This window comes from Tympanuchus pallidicinctus, unplaced genomic scaffold, assembly GCF_026119805.1.
Source record: "Tympanuchus pallidicinctus isolate F22 unplaced genomic scaffold, pur_lepc_1.0 scaffold13, whole genome shotgun sequence".
NCBI classification, from domain to species: Eukaryota; Metazoa; Chordata; class Aves; order Galliformes; family Phasianidae; genus Tympanuchus; species Tympanuchus pallidicinctus.
In genome coordinates, this window is record NW_026294648.1 from 1,689,768 (window position 1) to 1,709,655 (window position 19,888).

General features: G+C 50.5%; 1 protein-coding gene across 1 annotated transcript in view; it reads left to right on the top strand.

Annotated features, from left to right (window-relative positions):
• The first annotated feature begins 1,741 nt into the window (after nucleotides 1-1,741).
• Nucleotides 1,742-19,888, top strand: part of GPR50 (G protein-coupled receptor 50) — a 28,505-nt gene continuing 10,358 nt past the window's right edge. Inside the window, exon 1 of the mRNA XM_052673139.1 lies at nucleotides 1,742-1,916. Coding sequence (XP_052529099.1) covers nucleotides 1,742-1,916 — 175 coding nt within the window. The remainder of the gene's footprint in view (nucleotides 1,917-19,888) is intronic.

Sequence of the window (19,888 nt, forward strand, 5' to 3'; positions counted from 1 at the left end):
CATCTTAATTGAAACTGTGAAGAGTCCATTTAGCAGGAAGGTGGGAGGAAACAGCCCGAGAGCGATCCATCTCAATTGCTCCACCGATGAAAACAGTTGCTCACTCCATCTATCATAATTTCTGCTGAGTGTCACAGGAGATGTGTTGCTGTAACGGTGCAGATGCGCCCAGCAGAGCTGCGCAAAGCTGCTCACCAGGGCTGTGTGCTGGGGAACAGACGGCTTGGTGCAGCTCTGTTTTGCACAGAAAGAAGTCACCAGGTGAAAAAACATCTCTCACTTCATTATTTTAAAGCTGCACCGCTACTAAATAAATATGTATGTACATATGTATACATGTAACATAAGTGAGGCCAAAGACTTTCTTGGGCAGTATTGACGCTCCCATGGGTGCTCTTGCCCAGGACATTCCCCATAAAGCAAAAGCTGCTTTGCAGCTGTGGGGAGCAGTGGGTTTGTGGCACTCTGCATCCCCCCACCAAGTCACTCAGCAACTGCACATTGGCACCATAGGGCAGGACCCCATGGGGCAGCCAGCTCAATGGGGGGCTGGGGCAGCACAAGCGGGTTGGATGCTGGCAGGAGATGGTCAGTCTGGTGTGGGTTTGCTGGGACTCTTGAAAGCCTCCCAGCTGGAGGAGAGGAGATGGCATCACACACATCTGTTGAAAACGCAGCTTTGCCCTTGACTTCAGCCAGAATTCCTTAGTTTCACCAGCCAGCAAGCCCAAGGCACCTGCATTCGAGCCGAGGTCCTTGGAAATCACAGCCCAGCTCTCCATGTCCAAAGCACGTCTGGAAGTGCCTTAAAGTGGTGAAAACAGCACAGACCAGACTACTTGGAAGTTGAGAGCTGATGAAAGGACGTTTCTGTGGGAGCTGCACCATACTGCAGGTGGGTCATGGGCACGGACACAAAAGGCTGTAGAGAAAGATGTTTGGTATAGGTAGAACATATTTGCAAAACTGTATAGAATCCAGCGGGTTCACCCAAGGGATAGGAAAGGACAGAACAGGATAGGACAGAACAGAATAGAATAGTTCAGAAGGAAGGAACCTTTCATGAGTCCAATTGCCTTTCATTTGTTGCTATACACGTGGATTAAGTCTTCCCGAGCTGACAAAGTCACAGGATATCAGTGAGGGTGTTCGCCAAATGGCTCACGAACACTGCAGCGCTCGGGCCAACATCCCTCTCCCTGGGAAGACCGTCCGACGGCGCGGTGCAGCCGCGGCTCACCGCATCCCCGCTAAAAACTGCTTTCTGGCTTTACTTTCTAAGCCGAGCTGAGAGCCGAGCCGAGAACGGATGCGGCCGCGGGACGGCAGCGGCGAGAGGCACGCGTTCGCAGAACGAACCCGACGGCGGAGACTGGCTCTCCCGCTCACGGTGGGATGGAGCAAAACCGAGCCCCCACGGCAGGGAGGCGGGGGCCGCCCCGGCCCCCGGCCGCACGGCACGACGCGGACCGCGGCCGGCGGAGCAGCAAGCGGGGCGTTGCCGGCCCCCACCTCCCCGCCGCCCGCTCCGGACCTCCGGGCGCATCCAGCCGCCGCCGCGCGGTGTCGCCGTCGGACAGCGCTGCCGCCCGCCCCGGCCCCGCTCCGGCCCCCCCGCCCCGCCCCGGGCCGGGCCGCGGCACCGCCCGGGGGAGGGGGCGGCGGGAGCCCCCCGAGCCGCGGCGAGGAGGAGCGGGCGGCGGCGGCCGGAGCGGCCCCGGCGGGGCCGGGCGGAGCTCGCATGGAGCGGCCGGGGAGCAACGGGAGCTGCTCGGGCTGCCGGCTGGAGGGGGGTCCGGCGGCGCGAGCGGCCAGCGGCTTGGCGGCCGTGCTGATCGTCACCATCGTGGTGGACGTGCTGGGCAACGCGCTGGTCATCCTCTCGGTGCTGAGGAACAAGAAGCTCCGCAACGCCGGTGAGCGCGGGCGGGCGGGGGGCGGCGGGCGGAGCGGCGCCGCGCCCGGGGCTCCTCCGCCCCGCGGGATGGGCTCCGGCCCCGCACGGCGGCGCTGCCCCTCCGGGCGCGGGGCGGTGCGGGACGGGCGGCGCGCACGGGCGCTGGGCGGTGGGGCCGCCCGCCGCTCCCCGCCGGCCCCGAGGTGCTGCCCGGGCTGCTCGGACTCACTGTCTTTTTTTTTTTTTTTTTGTCTTTTTTTTTCCCCCCCACGTCGCTTTTTTTTTTTTTTTTCTTCTTCTTCTTCTTTTTTTTTTTTTTTCTTCTTTTTTTTCTTTTTATTCTCCAACTTCTTCGAAGTTTTGTCTCCCAGAGACAGCTGCAAATAAAGGAGCCCGTCCTCTGGTCGCGATCCAGGTAAAGCCCTCATCGGTTTCAAGGAGAAGAGAGCCGGGAAGGAGCAGGGGAAGCAGGCGGCGGTAGCGGGTCCTCTCAGGCAGCGGTGCGGAGGGGCAGCTCCCGCTGCACGCCCAGCTGCTGCTCCGCCAAACGCCGGCTGCGACGTCCCCGCCGTGCGCCCAGCGGGTGCTTCGTGAAGCTGCTGAGCTTCGGGTGACCGAGTGGCAGCAGAGCGGAGCTTGTGCGCGGTGCTTTGAGAGTCTGCTCTGAAGCTTTGCGCGTTGGCTCTCGTAATGAGTTAATCTAGGGAAGTGATAACGGTGATGCTGCTGTTAACCCTTTTAAAGAGAACTGTATGTTTGGAGGGCGTCCTCCTTTTTGCCTTCGAAGTTGTGTCGTTTGAGGATATAGGTACATAAATGGCTCTTAGGGGAGCTGCACGGTGCTGCTAAGGGTACATTGACTGCTTTTACAGCCAGACACATCGAGTGACCTTTACTTTTATGGCTTGTTAGATGGTTTGGATGAAATGTCTCCAGTATTTATAACAAGAGAAAGTTAAAAGCATTCTGGAGATGCTGATCTCTGTATCTTCTGTAGATGTGGAGTTGCTCAATAGAGCTCCGTACAAGTAGGGGCTGTACCAGTAGCAGATGGGACAACATCTGATGATTCCTGGCAGCGCAGTGTGGCTGCTGGCTGGGGCAGGGCGGGGGGCAGCAGCCCTGCCACTGAGTCGCTGTGTTTTCTCTGGCACAAGGAAGGAGCCCCGTGGTATCCACGGTACTTAAACACGCATTACATTTGCCATTGTCCTCAGCTTTGTTTCAAAACGTGAGCGGTGTGAGCTTGTGTGTGGTGGGAAGGATAAACGGAGCCCCCAGAGAGCTGGTGGTTCGTTGTCAGCTTGGGAAGTGGAACGAGTGGATTGAGAACTATCAGCTGCTTTCATTGCCTTTCATTCTGTTTGCTCACACACATTGCATGTTGTGACACTGTCTCCCCTGTGAGCTAAGTTAAAGTTACTGCAAAAACGGAGACTGACTTTGCATGGTATTGGAAATATTCTCAAAATTTCCTCCTGCGTAGCAGCCTGAGATCTGCTCTCTGAGAAACCCCTGGGAGCACAGGTGAAGCCCTCATTAGCAGTCCTGGGCGGATGCTGTGCACAGAGCCTGAGGTGCTCACTTCAGAGCAGCAGCTGGTGTCAGGAGCCCTGTCCTGCTTTGGTGGTGTGGGTGCGTTGGGGACGACACTGGAGGAGCTCAGCAGCAGGGGAGGGTGCTGGTTGGGCAGGTAGTGGTGGTCTGAAGTTCATTAAGGTAACGCATCCAAGCACCACCTGATTGTCATCTTGTTTGGCTAGGATTGTGTGTGTGAAGGATGCTCACACAGCATCACACAGCAGCAGCAGCAGCACCAGGAGCAGTTCCTGCTGCCCCTTGGCCCCTGGGCAGCACAGGGAGCAGGGCTGGGCATGGTGCGGCGTCTGGTTGGAAGTCCTTTGAGCAAAGGCTTTTCCCGCTCCTGTTGAACCTACATTAAGCGAAGCAATAGATGAAAAGGATGCCAGTGTGAATGTGGCAGCTCTTGCCAAATCCTGGTTGCACCCAGCCCTGTTGCTGGAACAGGCTTATAGGGGATCCAGAAAGAGAACAGCTGCAGTGTTGTCCACTGGAGCCAGGGCTGTACCCAGGCCGAGCTGGACCAGACTGAGCTGTGAAGCTGGCACTGCGCAGTATGGGACCGCTGTCATGGGGATGGGGCTTTGGTCCTGGTCTTCTCTGCAGGACGTGGCACAGTGCAGCGGGCTTGTGCTTGATTGCCAGCAGTGTCTGCCTGGGGCACAGTGTTGCCCACCACTGGATGAGTGCAGAAGGTGATGGCTGTGGGCAGAGGGGAACCAGACTCATGGAGAGCTCTGGGCTTCTCCAGTAGCAGTTGGTTCAGCCTTTACTTCCCTGGAGTAACACCCAGACACCCATGTGTGTGTGGAGCTGCTCATGTAGCCAGGGAGCTTCAAACAGGATCACAGGCTTTGGTCTGAGTGTTTGTGGTGCAGGCCACTGAGAAGGCTGAGGCAAAGGGCATGCATGAGGCAGAGCTCTGCTCCTCTGGCAGCAGAGGTGTCCATGTGCCTTTATGGAGGCAGATGAGGAGGAGTGAACTTTTCTGGCAGCTGAAAGCCTTTGCAGTCTGACCTCTAAAACTGTCCGGGAGAAACCACTGCCTCTGTTTTCCCTGTGGGAAGGAGGACGTGTCAGATGGGTGGTGATACTCCCCACGTTATTGCTAGATGGAGCTCAGAGGGCTGAGCGTATCTTCAGAACCATGTGGGAAACAGCAAATGCATTACATGGCATGTGCAGGCACACGGCCAAGTGGGAGCTGCTGCATATCTGAGCGTGCAGGTTGTCATTTGTGGGTCCTTGTAGCTTTAGTAATGTGAAAACTCTGCTAAGAAATAGCCAACATTTTAAAAGAATTAGCCTGTTCTTTGGGCTCTGGATGTGCACTTTCGCAGCCCTCCTGAACTTTGTGCAAACAGAGACACGCAGCCAAAATGTGCATTCTCTGAAAACCTCCTGCAGCCTGGAGCTTCTCCGCAGAAAGCTGCTCTGCTGCCTCGTGGCTCCTGTTCCTTGGTAGAGACGTTGTCTGTTCGTGGAGATGAGCCTTCGTGGGGCGCTCAGCGTGGGTGTAACTCCACCAAGGCCCCGGGGCTCTGCCTGCATCCCGTCCCTTCACAGCACACACGCAGTGCTTGTGTTGTGCGGGGGGTTCTGTGGCAGGCTGTCACACCAGCCCAAGTCAAGTGCCACGCACAAGTCTGCACGCGTTATGTCAGCACGGTTACCTTTGTCAGCCAAATGCGTCGTCTCAGAGGAGCCCTCAGATGGGTCTGACAGGCCCTCCTCCCGCAGAGCTGTGCTGACCAGCACCCCTTGCATTTCCATCTCCCGTCCTGTGCTGCTTGCTCTGCCCTTTGCCTACCGTGCGGGCCGCAGCCGGGGTTATCAGCCCGCGCTTCCTGGGTCAGCCCTTAGCCGCCTAAGAATGCTGGCACGGCGTGAGCGTTTGTGTTTGAGTGGGCTTGTATTTATTTTATTGTTCCAGGACCTCCGGAACTTCCGCACTGCCCTGCGACGTTTCTCTGCTTTCTTTTACAAAGGTCGTTCGTAGGGATTTGGGGAGCTCCCTTGCGTGGCCCCACTTCTAGTTCTGCTGACCCGAAAGATGTGCGGTAGCGCTGAATACTTTTCCCGCTTCTGGAGTTGAGAGAACTTGGTTCTGACTGAAACGTAGATAAGTTGTCTGCAAATGTAAAGAGAAATGCTTCTGCTTTACACTGGCTGTACAGTTTTACCGTCAGCCTGTTGTGTTGACAGATGGCTGCTTTTTTTCCTGACATACCTGTAGCCATTATTTCTTGCCATACTGTTTAGCTTCCTTTACTAAATGTGTTATTTCCAGCTATTAATTGTGAAGTAGATTTTCTATTTATTACTTATTTATTTCTTCATTTGGCTCCCGTCCTGATCCTTATTTTAAGCAAAGTAAATTTTTTTGAATGTGGCATTGTTCTTTTTGGAAGAAGGAGAGCTCTGCTGAAGTCTCTTTGAACATCTCCCATTGAACGCTGCCACATTTGTTTTTATTTGGGTGTTTTGGTTCAGTTATTTTTGTGCCTGGTTGGTTGTGGTTTGGGGAAATTGACCTTTTAGAGGCACTGTGTTGGACCATGTTCTGTTTTCGTATCTCATATGCATTTGGGAGCTGTGACTTGTTTCCTCCCAGGAATCCTGCAGGATTTCCTTGTCCTAGAAAGCTGCCAAGTCCGTGTAGGTGGTTTGAGAGTATTTTTTTATTCTTTTCTTTTTAGCACCACAAACCCTCCAGCATCTGCTACAAGCCTGAGATGACTAATTTCTCTCTGTACATCATAGACAGCTGCTCATCTCTTCTGCCAGTTCGTGGATCAGCTCCCACCATGGGCACTGATCTCTCCTGGCCCACTTGGACGCAGGGCTCTGTCAGGGGACTGCAGCTCCCTGCTGGGCTCTCATGCTGGTCAGCTCTTTTTCTCGCTTCAGCGAGGCTGTAGCAAACAGCAGGCTGTGGTGCAGCACAGTGTTCCCCAGTTTGCCCAGTGGGCTCTGGAAGCAATGTGGTGGGCATGCTGTGGGGAGGTGGTGGTCCATCCTAGGGCAGTGGTCTGGCCGGAGCCTCCTGGGCACGTTGTCCTGGCTCTGTGCCACGAGCAGCAGCAGTCCCTGCAGGCGTTCCTGGGCCAAGTACTTGTGCAGTTGTGGATAGAGGTTTTAGGTTTCTTCTAGCTGAGTGAGGACCCTTCTCTCAGTGCCTCCTGGCAGCCTGACAGCACCAGCACCTCCTGCCTTGCAGCCCTGGCTCCTGCATCGCTCTGCCCACGCTCTGCGTGCTTCTCTGCCACATGGTGCGGTGCTGGCTGGGAGGAGAGGTGTGCAGCAGAGCCCAGGGTGGGCTCCTCATCCTCCTGCACAGAATGTCCAGCATGCGACGAGGCGAAACCAGAATATGCTGGGTGAGCAACTGGCTGATGGGTCAGGTCCAAAGTGTGATAGTAAATGGAGTTCCATCAAGCTGGAGGCTGGTCAGTAGCAGGATTCCCCAGGGCAGTTCTCTTTGTTGTCTTCTTAACTTGAATGTAGAATTAGAAGATGTTTTGAGTAAGTTTGCTGATGTCGAGTGCAGAGGGGCTTCTGGAGTGATCCAGAGAAACAAGAGAGCTGGGCAATCACTGGTTGTATTCAGTTTAACAAGAGCAATACCGGATTCTGTGCCTGGGAGGGAGCAGCCCTGGCTGAACATACAGCACAGGGGATGGGACGCTGCAGGGGGAGCTGGGGGTCTTGGCCAACAGTAAGGGGAGTGTGTAGGGGCTGTGGGGAGGCCATATGGCGACACAGCTCCTCACAGGGAGGCCCTGCTGTGACACGGTGTTCTCAGGACAGGCTCTGTGTGGGGCAGGACGTGCCCACAGCACAGTCTGCGTGCTCCAGATGAGCTGTGCTACCTGGTGCTGCAGGTCTCCACACACTGCGCTTGGATTAGTTACAGTGAAGTTCCTCTCATGAGGAGATCTGCATCGGACTCATCTGCATCCTCCGGGGGCTCTGCTTTGCCTTTTAGTCTGGGAGGTCACAAAGCTTGTTTCTGTGTGGTGTCAGGAAGAGGGAAGGTGGGCATACGTGCTCTGTTTGCTTTTTTTTTTTTTGCTTTTATTTTTCCCATTTCCTTTGCATTTTGTTTGCTTTTCTTTCTCCACTCCGGATGGGTAGTGTTTAATCCCATCCAGAGGCTGTGGCAGAGCGCAGCAGGAGGACAGGGCTGTGCCCTGGGCTGGGGGTGAGGAGGGGAATGCTGTGCAGGCTCCTGTACAGCCGCACAGTGATGGCACCGCTCTGTGCTTTCTGACATTCAGCCATTCTTGTTCCTGAACATTGGAAGTTTGGGTTTAACCAGCGAGTTTGAGACCATCCGCTCAGTGTCTTCTGCAGAGCCCTGAGGTCTGGGTGTGTTAAATGATCTTAGCACCACCTTTGGGCACGGTTCCCTGTTGCACTGGCTTGAGGGTGGCCGGACACCCCGGAGCTTGCTGATGGGTGCTGGGCAGCCAGCCCCGATCCACCCATGGCTCAGCAGGGCTGTCAGCATGCTCTGCTCACTGCAGGACAGCTGTGGTGACCATGGCACAAGTCTGGGTGGGCATCAAAAGGCCGAGCAGTGCTGCCTGCTGCAGCCTGCCCAGTCTTCCTGCAGGACGATCAGATGTGAGCCGGGCAGCAGCCTACGGGAGTGCGGGGTGAAGGGTTTGTGTGCAAGGAAACCAGGGAGTCAAACTGTTTTGCCCTGCTTAATTGGGACAATTAGCTAACTAGCTAATGAGAGGAGCCTTCCTGGTGTGTCTTTACCCTCGGAAACTGTTAATTAAAATCTTGGTAAATCCCAGCCTAGACAAAGCCTCTGCGATTAGTGTAGGAGCAAGAAGTAACCGGTGGCTGAACAGCAGCATTGTGTCCCTCAGCTCAGGCACTGCCTTCTCCGCCTTCTCTGCGGAGTCTTTAAAATAATACATTCGCTTTGGAATAAATTATACAGAAATGGAAGTGGAGCAGCGGGCAACAACAAGTAGGTCTTACAAGGAGCGAGACTATTTCTGCCTTCCCGCGGTGGCATCTGTCCTTCCTTATTTACATTTCGACTGCAGTTCTCTCCTATCCGCTTCCTTTTTTGAGTCATTTTTTTCCCCAGCGTAAGGCTGCAGATCTTCTGGTGGATTATTAACCTTACAAAGCAGTTTGCAGCTGCTGGGGTGCTCACACTGTGTCGATGAGCCAGTCCTTCACCATTTTCTTACCTTCAAAAGAGATGCTGTTGTCCGTTTGCTCTGAGTGTTGAAAGATACCCACTTTTCCTTGCACGTGGGATGAAATCAAACAAGCAGGCTCTGATACTTCCTTTCCTGCAGTGCAGTTCTGGTTTGTACACAGCCACTTTTTTCATTTCAGTATGAAAATTATATTGCAATTACACGGCAGTTAGCTATGTGTCATTTCTTGTCAGCATTGTGTCTGGGAAACTCATGAAGTCTTTTTCTCTTCTTCCGTGTTAATTTTGCTTAAGACCTGCTTTGCAATGAAGTCACTGGAACCAGGCCTTTTTACTTTAGAAAGTGGAGGAAATACTGCAGATTAATAGGAGATACTTTATTAGCGTCACCATGGGGGAAGCCTGATTCAGATTTTATCAGCAGAAATTTTATGCTGCCTGGCAGATTTCCTCCCGATTTTAGAGTGAGTCTGAGTGGAAAGGTTTGCTTGAATATGGCCTTGAACTTGAGATTACCTGTAAGCTTTACTGAGGTCCAAGTGTGCACACATAGATGTTAAGAGTTCAGAAGAAACCATTAGTAAGATATCACTGTAGTTGGTGTTTTAATTTATACATCTGTTCTGAACAACTTTCCTCCAAAAGCTTCTGTTTACATTTCAATTGATTGTTTATGGCAACCAGCCAGGAGGGCAGCGCGCGGAGCAAAAAGTGCCCAGTGCACCAAACACGTGGGGCTGTTGAGTCATGGGTAAATCAGCGGTTCATGTCTGCTTGCAGTAACAGTAGTGCCCATTTAAAGAAAATGCACCTTGTAATTCAAAGTGTTTCAGAACTAATAATTACACTCTTAATCACCAGGAGGCAATGTTTCGTTCCCTTGCTGCTGAGGAAACCTTAGTGATGCAGGTTTTACACTTCCCTAAGGTGTAAGCCTCTCATGTCTCCAAAGCAATCATACTGGACATGTGCTGTTGTGTGGGATTATTCCCCTCTACCGAATGGGGAAAATAAAAGGTTGTAAATTTGGCCCTGTGTTGTTTTGGGACGAGTGTGGTTTGACTTATTTCTGCAGCAAGGTTTCCTGTACTTCCTATAGGGCTCTTTGGCAGCAAGCATAGAGCTGACACTTGCTCTCACAGCGTCTTGTATAGTGGATGCAGCTTGGGATGTTCTGTATACGATGGGGGCTTTACTCGAGGCAAGGCATGCACCTGACCTGTTTAGCCAGGGCATCTGCAGGGACTGCTGGGCTTCTCCATTGGTTTGTCACCAGCAGAGCCTCGAGCCCCAGGCAGCCATCACCCATGCAGCATGGCTGTGGCTCTGCTGGAGATCCTTGAGCTAACACCAAGTTAGGCTTACGTGATGCAGGCTTCTCTGGGAAGAGACTCATCAAGATTTGTCTGCTTTGTCAGGGTGTGTTTTTGTTGAGTCAGTTGGGTTTTCTGACCACTGTTTGTGCCTGGCAGCATCGTCTCATGTAGACACAGCACCTTCCCTCCCTCCCAGGCCTCAGCTGCTGCTTCCTCGCCTTATCTCCTCCTCCAGTTAGTTTCATTAACTTGGTAAGTGAAAGCTTTATGCATCAACCACTTTGTAACATTTTCTTGCGTATTTACTGAAGCGGTGTTTAAAAATGAGTGCTCTCATTAGGAAAGCGAGCGTGTTGTATTAATATTAGATGTATTAATACCACATACATTAATACTACATGTGAGCTTGGAGTGCCTGACTGCACGTCAGGAGCAGCGCTCCCCGGGGCGCGCTGGCTCGCAGCAGCCCAGTGTGTGTTCTGTGGGAGGCAGCTGCTGCTGCTGGCGGTGGGACAGGGACAGATGACCCCCAGCTCTTCTCCTGAGAGTGCACGTGAGCCCTCTGGTCTCCACGGAGCAATCCAACATGGTAAGTATGGATCTTATTGACTTGGCTTTCTGAACGCTTTTCGGTTCTGGAGGTACTCAATGTCCAAGACACTGTTTATATACAGAGGTGAAAGTGTGGGACGCTTAAGCAAAAGGAGAACAATCAAAATACAGAAAATTTCTACAGCTTATCCAGGACAGCATGTATGGCAGCCCTTTGCCTCGGGGCTCTGTGTCATTTCTGGGAGGGTCCGTGATTTATTCCATTCAAAATACTGTACATATTCATCCCAGCTTAGAGAGAAAATTTGAAGTGGCGGAGAATGTAGAACCTTATGAGCAAGCACTTTATGCAGTTTTGATTTTGTGTGGTGCTTTATGCCCTTTCTCCTCCTAAAACCTGAAAATTAGATGGTTCACACGCTGGATGTGATGAGGGACTGAAGAACAGAAAAGACCCAGAAACAAGAGCTTAACTTGTGATGTTGCCTGCACTGCTGTTAAATACATCTGTCAAAGCCATTATTAAGGCTGTGCTCCTGATGTTGCTGCTGCAGGAGCAGTGAGATCGGCTGCGCTCCTCAGGGAGCTGCCCTGCTGGGAACGTCCCTGTGAGAGGGGGAATCGCCTGGGGAGCAACGGCTTTGGCTGCAGCGGTGTCTGGCTCTTCCCTGTCCTTTGAAATACAGAAGAAAGCAACAAGGGCCAAAGTAGAAATGAGAGGAGAGGAACAGTAGGAACTGTGGGATGTGGATTTATGGCTCTTGTAATAGGACTTGTGTTTGCAAATGTTTTTCTGCTTTTTCCAGTGAGGTGCAGCAGCCCAGTTCTGTTCTCCGTAGAGAAGGATCATTTATGCTCTCAGCATGGATGCTATTTCCAATTTTCCGCATCCCTTCGGTGTCTTAATGGTCTCTTGTGAGGATAAAGTGTGTTTATTCTTTTTGAGGTTGTGTGGTGTCCTCCCATTAAGGTCTCTGTGATCATGTATCTCTGGGAAATGAGAGCAGATAGGTAATCATTTGTGTGATATCATGTGCAGGAGTCTGAGCCTGTGCAATTATCTAAAGACTGAATACCCCATGAGCTACAGAACTGCAAAAGTTTGTGACTTCCCATCTGGCCTTTATCCAGTATCTAGCTTTGTCTTGGACGTTATGTGGGTAATGAAATATATTTTGCATTATGTCATTCTAGTTTCCAAAATAAATCTCCGGAGCATTGGTAGACTCTGAATTCTATTATCCTGGATAGGGGATTGGGAGATTTCTCGGATGCTTTCATAATGACTATTAATGATAATTATAAGCACATCATTTTAGGCTCTTGAATTTGTTATCTGCTGGATGTTTGACTGTTCCAATAGCCACAAGTGTTGTTGTAAACAAAAGACCACATCCATGGAAAACACTCTGTGAATAGGGAGGAGACGGTCGTGCATTGTGGAGCAGAACTTTGCTCCCCTGCTTTTACACAGTGTCACCAGAGCTGCTTTCCCAACACATTCTCAGCTGCACTTCCTTCGCAACAGAACCCCCAACATGGATAAAGATCCCAATATCACTTCTTTGTTCAGCATGCACATTTGCTGGAGATCATGCGAGGGAGGAGGTAACTGCAGGAGGTGGAGGCACACCTGTGGTGTGGGAGGCTCCCACCAACCATGGGAGGGTCGTGGGATGGAGCAGAGGACCTGTGAATGCTGGCTTCATGTAAAATGCTTCCCGGTGTCCGCAGAGCCAGGGCTGAGCCCTCTGCTGCTGCTGATGTGGGTCTTGCCTTGTGCCTGGAAGGTGGCAAAGGAGAGTGCGGCATCCTGCAGTCCCCTTGCACAGCCTCAGCTACCTTCAGCTTCACCAAAGAATGAAAAGGGCTTGGCATCGCAGCAAAATACTCTGCCCTGCAGTGCTCATTCAGAAGCCCTTGACTGATTGATGTGCTGGCAGTGACACTTCCTGCAGCACCAATGTGCACACAGTGCTTCCAGAATGCAGGACGGGGTGTGCAGGCTGTGCACTGGGGTGCCAGGCAGCCAGAGTCTGCATGGACGCTGCCAGCCCTCCCATTTTCATGTTTCTGAATTGCCAAGTTTCTCTTCTGTCTCGGGGGGAACAACACAGACCCAGCTCCAACAAGCAGTCCACCTTCAATGGCCTGATAAATTGTCCTTAATTTTCTGGAATAGGTTAATTTCATTTAGGTAAGGGGAGGCAAAAAGAGCAGGCTTCTCAGGGCACTGCCAAATCAGAAGATTAAGTCAGCATCAGATCCATTAGCGAACCAATTTGTCTGTGCTGGCTAGCACTACTTCAACCTCCTTGTCTTGCTTTTTCTTTCTCAAGTGGCAATTTAGGTAACCCTGAACCTTTCTGCTGTACTGCGGCATTACGCAGTGGTTGTTCCACTTAAATCTGGGCCTGCTGCCTTCCTAACATATGTATATTTTGCAGGTTTTGCTTATTTATTTATACTACGGCAACTACTTCTTCTTCTGCAAAGGGAGCGCTTCTCCAAGAACTTGTGGGACTGAATTCCTGGAGCATGCGGTCCTTGTCACTGCAGTACAGGGCATGCTGTCACAAAGGTGCTGCTGCCTCTGTTGTTTGCACACGTGTGCCCCATGGCAGTCAGTGCCAGCTTTGCGCTTCCCCTCGGGAGCCCGGTCCCTGGTCTCCTTGGTGGGCCTGTCTCACCAGTCTTCATTTCCTCCGTTTTGTGTCCTGTGGATTGGGGCCTCATAGACAGAGGCTCTGCTATCAGTTGAAGTCTAAACTCCAATGGAGACTGTCTGCACCCCTGGGACATTTCTATTGTGTCTGTCTGTGGATTCTTTGCTGATTTCCCAGTCTTGGAGTGTGCAAGTTCCAAAAAGACATCTAAGCTGTTGCTGCTGCCTTTGCTAATCCTGCTGAAGCGTTTGGGGCTTGGAGGAGACTTCTGCAAATAACTCCATGCCCAGGATGAAACATGCAGTGTTCCTCCTTGAGGCTGAGGGATTAAAGATGGGTTAGTTCAACCTGACACTGGCAGCGACTTCTCACCAGCATTGTTATTACCTCTGTTTTTTCTGGTTTTGGGCGTCATCCATACAAAAGTTGAGCTAATCCCTGAGCTCCGAAATGAAGCCAGTTTTCCCACAGGCCAGTTCTGCACTGTGTATGTATGAACTTGTTCCGTGCTCTGTAGTTTTGTAAAAACGGAATGCCCCGCTTTCCTGGAAAACTTAGGTCACCCTATACCTTTTAAATGAGTGTGATCACAAACAACATCCCCGCTCTGCTGAAAACCATTGTTTCCATTGTGTGGAAACCTTTTTTTTTTTTTTAATGAGTCATCCACTCTTCTATAAAATGGGAATGAAGCTGGCCTTCAGAAACAAAAACGACCGGGGAGAGGCAGACATTGTGATCAGACACACTTCGTTTCTCAAGGGAATGGATAGGACAAAAGAGGAGCACTGATACTCTGAGGTTTGTACACAGAAGGGGTGAGTGTCTGCTGGGCTGGTGGGGGCAGCTGGCACCCCAGCTAGTGAGAGCAGCTCACTGTGCTGTCTCTCAAGGAGGAAGACTCTTGGTGAATCAGGTAACCTCTCCGCATCCATTCAGCCATGCTTCATACAATTCTGTGATTACCAGAATAGACTTGTTGGAAGATGACATTGTAGTAAATGCTGCCGTTACCCAAAAGCAGCCCTGCGTATGCTTCTGCTTGTGTCTTTGGACAGTCTGAGGAAGCTCTCACATATACCATCACAGTGACTCACTGTGCTGCATCTTCCACAACAGCCGCTCCATCGGAGGATTGTGCAGAAAGTGCTGACTAAAAAAAAAAAGTCAATAATTCGTGCTTCCTGTGTCCTTCTCTTGTGCCTTGCCTGGGTGTGCTGTGGTCCCAGAGCACCATGCAGTTCAGTGCTGGCAGTTTGAGCTGCGTCAGTCCTCCCAGCAGTCACACAGTGCTGCCGTTACAGCCAGGGACACGACACCGTGCTCTCTTTACTGGCAGGTAAGCATTTGTGTCCAGTTTCAGGAAGCCAAGAGGTGTGCGTGAAGTCCTAGTTAAAGTGGGGCCCGCTGGGAGGTGTGCAGGCAGTGGGGAACTAAGCTGGCAAGGTTTCTCCTGAGGAGACCTTGGGCAGCTCTGCAGGCTGACGCAGGGTGTGCGCACTGAAGTGCTGGCAGTCCAGGACCGGACTGTGGCTGTATGGAGCATGAATGGGTCCCAAGTGGGAGCAGCAGGACAGCTCTGGGTACAGCAATCCGTGTTGGAGTCCGTCAGGAGCTCCTCTGGTCTGCACGATTGCCATCGTCATCCTCCGATCATCCATCCATCATCTGCTGCTGGCAGAGCACAGAGCTGAAATGCCGAGCAGTGGTTTGCTCAAGACTGCATGGCAGTTACCTGGCAAATTCCTCGCTTGAAGTCTCCTGTCTGTCCCTGTGGCCAGTGCTCCAAAGTGAGACTAGCTCTGAGTGATTCCCTGCAGGACTGCCTGGTGCAGAACTGCAGAGCTCTGTCAGCACAGCAGGCTCCTGCTGGGGGTGATCTGGGCCTGGCTGGCAGATTAAGTATTTCATTTTGTTTTTCAGTTTTATTTTGGACCTGTTAGAAGCAGAATGCTCCCATCCCCTCTGCAAGTCAGCACCCTTAAGGCAAAACCTATCACTTGGCTTGCAGGATACTTGTCAGTCCTGGGTGTGTTTCGTAGTTGATGCTCCAGACACATCAGCTTCTCTTTCTCCCAGTTGAATGCTTGCAGGTTTTTAAGCGATATTATAACACCAAGTGAATAATGGTGAAATTCATTCTGGCAAGATTTATGACTTTAATATTGGAGGGCTTCAGCGTAATACAGGATGAATGTATTCCTAGGGTTTTAGCCACCGCCTGGGAGTTCACAGTTACCTTTCAATCTGAAATCCTTGCCAGGGTTTTGTGTCACATCTGCACTAATGACACAGTCTTTATAAAGGGTTGAATTTCTTTACGTGGTGTTTTGAAACTAAATATGAAAGGGGGAGGGTGGCCCTTAATTTTAGCAAGTTCTCATTAGGTTTAGCAGCTACTGTGATCTCTGTCTCCCCTTTTCGGCTGCATTTGCCACTTTGACAGTGTGTTTCAGGCTGTCATGGTCTTAAAGGGTTCTAATAAAGTGCAGCACTTTTTTCTGTTTCCCACAGCTGTTATTTGTCATTTGATATGAATCTGCCTTGTTACAGCTTCATTCCCGAACAAATGATAAAAGGACAGTATCAGAAGGCAGCACTGGCATGAGAGCTCCCGCTTTGTTCCTAAGGCAGAGGAAGCCATGGTCCTCCTTCTAAAGGCTTTGTTATGTAGCTGAATTTGGGAAAGACTCTGAACTGTTGGGGGAGACCAAAGAAGACTTCTTCCCCATTCTGCCCTTCGCTCCTGCCTCTTCCCAATTAGTGACAGCACTCTGTGCCCTGCACTCCTGATGCTGAGATGCTGGCTGCTGGCGTAGGCTCTGCGTGTTTCGTGCTGTGCAGCCAACATGCTCCCTGGGCATATCTGCAGATATAGGCAGCAGCTGTGGTGGCTGGAGCACCCTGCCCCGTGCCTGGCTGCAGCCTGCTGCCCGTGCTGCAGCTCTGTCTTTCCATGCATGTCCTTCCATCTGCTGCTGACGCTCAGACCCTGCTACCTTTGGGCTATGATGTTGCTCATCACCCGTGGGTTCCTTAAAATGCATGCAGATGTTTGACTGAGCCATTTCAGGCTGCTGATAGCTTCACGTGGAGTGCAAGGACAGTCCTGCAGGACTGAAGATGACCTCCTGGCTCTTGGGTGTCAGTTGAGCTGCACAGGTAGGGGCACAACCACTGTGGGTGCGTTCTCATCCCCGCCAGGAAATGCACTCACACTGGCCATGCTGCCAGCTCTGCTCACGAAGCGCAGGGCGTTTGCTGGACTCTGCTCAGTTTCTCATTAATGTGCAAAGCTCTCACACATTTCCAGCAGTGTGCCAAGCAAATTTTCTGGCACAATTTTTGCAAAGTTCACTGCAGCACGCACTAAACTCGCCTCAGATCTGCCTGTACTGTCTGTGTTCCTAACAGCTTGATATGGGGGCTCCCTTTGAAGAAAGAGGTGGGCAGCATGCTGTGAGTTTTTGTTGCCTGCCCTGGGGTCGTGTGTTAGGCTCCTGCTGGAAATTCCCAACCTGTCTAACCTGTCAAAACAGCCCCCTCTCAGAAAGGTATTTTTAGTGATATGTGATACTGCAAAAGCTCTAAACACTTCAAGATGAATGTATGATATCTGTGTTTGTATTTGGATGCAAAGATCTCTCGTAGACACCTCTGTACTAAGCCCAGCCTTTGTTTCATACTGATGTAGCTCCTTAGTTACTTTGTCACTTTGGAGCTTGTTGATAAAAGTGCCACTGGGGACAGCTAACAACATGGGATTTCAGCAGTGAAAGGCAAAAATATCAGTGAATCCTGCTAAGCAGAGGAAATGGAGGGTTACAAATGATTCTGAAGAGACAGGGAGACAGAAATTCGTATCTTACGCTTGACAAATGACAGCTCTTTAAAAATGCTGTTTTTAGACAAGGAAAGCCTAGCTGTAAGGAAGAGGGCCTTTCAGAAGAGGCTGGGTGAGTGAGGTTTTTCTTTCAAAAAAATAGGAATCTTGACCAATTCTCTTGCCTTTGGAGAGCGAATGGCAGATGAAAGGGTGACCTCTAAAGCTGACAGGAGTTGCAGCACCTCAGTAGCAGAAGGCAGTGTGAAATGCCAATGCTCTCCTCTTCTTTACCCTGCCTGGGGGAGCTGGCACACTGGCTGAAGGTGCTGCTTCTATCCTCCCTTGTTTCTAGGCTTGCTCAACCAGCGCACGATTAAAACCTCTATTTGCAGCATGTGGGATGGGAAGCTGCTTGGATTTGAGTAAGGGTAATGGCCTCCATCTTCAGTACTCCATCTTGTCGGTAATCTCTAGGATGAGAAGCTGTCCCTGCAGGGACAATCAACTGACCTCTGGGGTGGCTTTCAGCTGCATCTCAGTGGGTGTCTTGCCTGTACCCCAGCCCTACAGGCAATGGAGGGGGAAGCAGTCTCCCCAGCATTCAGGGACTGGCTTAAATGCAGGGCTGGAATTTGAAGGGCTGCACGTAGTCCTGTTTCTAAGCCTGTGATGGGAGGCATAAGGCAAAAGTTTCATGGTACCGCTTTGAAGTATTCTGGTTGGGATGTTAAATAGTTTCAGAGAGAAGAAATCCCTGTGATTTATTTCTTGCTGAGAAAACTTCAATGGAGATAAAAAGAGAAAGGGCAGAAGAGTTTAAGGAGACACTTAAAAGCCCCATCGCTTGATGGTGATTATGCAACTCTAAAGTAGGTCTGCCCCCATCGTTACAGACAGGAAAGTAGGACTCAGGGTATTTCGGGATTAGGCAACCTCAGAGTTTCTCTGATTCACATGAGCGGCTTTTTCTTCCCCAGAATCTTTTATTCTTTCTGGTGTTTGTTGTTTTTTTCTGAGGTCAAGATGTTGCTTGTGTAAGAGCAGAATCCAGCAGCGCTCTTGTGCTGGAAGCTGTTGGTAGCAGAGGTGTCTGCTCAGCCCCGTTGGCTGTGCTCCAGTAGTGCAAGATCTTCCATTTGCCATGTGTATTTCTGCCTGCACACGTGCCTGCCTATTGAAAGATGTTGTTCCAGTAATTTAAGTGTCACAGTCCCATAAAATCTTATCCTTTTTCATCCAGTTGGATATTAGCCACAGTTAGACTTCCTGTTGTATCGGTGTTGGAGCACATCCAGTTAAGCCACATTCACACGTGCCTATGTTAGGACGGGTTTAGTGTGGACTGCTTTTCTCTTTTCCTATCTGAACACACTGCACCTCAGAGATGACTGAATGTCACAAGGCATTGGGAAAAAAAAACAACCACCCATAAGGAGATGTCCTCTTGGAATTCCCTTGGGACTCCTCATTCCCAGGGGTTTCTCACATCACCAGCGGCTCCTTGTTGCCCATCCTGGACCCAGACTCAACTCAAGTCCCGTAAGCCCTGTGGAATATCTAAAACAAAGATTGCTGATGATCTGGGAAACATTGTTTTTGGACTCATTTCTGGGAAAAGTAAAAAGGTCCTCTAGGGCTTGCTTTGTTGTTGTTTTTTTTTTTAATTTTTTATTTGAGGTAATTTTTTCCAGTATCCTTATTGTTATTAAATCAGCTTGAATTGTTTGCATTGGATTTTGGCCAGAGCAATTGTATCAGAGTCTCTCAAGTGTTCCCAGGTGAAAGTAACTCTGCTTTCAATGGGATGAGTAGCTAGTTGTGAATGAACAGAAGGTCTAGGAAAGATTTTCTTTCACTTTCTGGTTTCCTCCTTACATGCACTGCTTCTCTCTCAGTTCTCATAGCCGTGGCCAGGCCGGCAGATGATGGGTTTGTCTTTCACCATCTGTGATGCAGGCAGTGTTACCCCTCTCAGCAGACTGAAGGCTGGTTGAACAGTAATTGAGGTAGCACAACCGTTTTCTGTGCTGGGAAAGGAAACAATTTTCTTTAGAATGACTGAGAATGAGAAAAGCAGATAAGCTTTCTCTGGGCATTTAAGCCCATCTCAGCATCTCTGAACTGAGGATGCTCAGAGCACAGATGCTCTATTTTGTCATGTGTACACAGTGTAATTCTGTTCTGTTTTCTCAAGGTTTTCATTATTATTCCTCTAATCATTAATTTAGAATTAGTCTTTTTATAAATTAATTTTCTTTTATTTAGAAAGGGCCTTGGTTTTTATATGACAGCTGACTTATTTTGATTCTAGTCTCTCGTTCTTGCTGGAAGAGTGCTGGAGGCTCAATGCTGTCAGGATCAGTATGTGTTAGAGGACTGTCCTGAGCCTCCATTAGAAAGTGAGGTTGGATTCAGGGCAGCATTTTGTGTTGTGCTGATCTGTGTCCTGCTGAGTGTTCCTCTGTTGTCTGAGTTAAGCTTTCTCGCTCCTGGAGTTGGGTGCTGCACAATACTGTCTTATTTCAAGTCTGAGTCTCTAAAATGGTATTCAGGTGTATCTTGAAAAGGTTGTCTGTATTTAGTACTACAGCATCTCCTGAAGCCTGAAAGTAAATGGCACCAGAGAGCTGACCCCTGTTAAAAAGTCTAGAAGAGGAGGGAATTCAATTCATTTTATTCAGCTGAGAGTCAGTGTCTACGTTTCACCTGCAACATACCTGGGGCAAATGCATGGTGTTTACAATGCTTTCAGTGTAATGGTAAGCAGTGTAAGGAAAAATAGGAAATCCTGCGAGCAGGGCTGGTCTTCCATTTCCAGCCCATTTCCACAGACTGACGAGCTCGGATCTGGCTTTGAAGCTG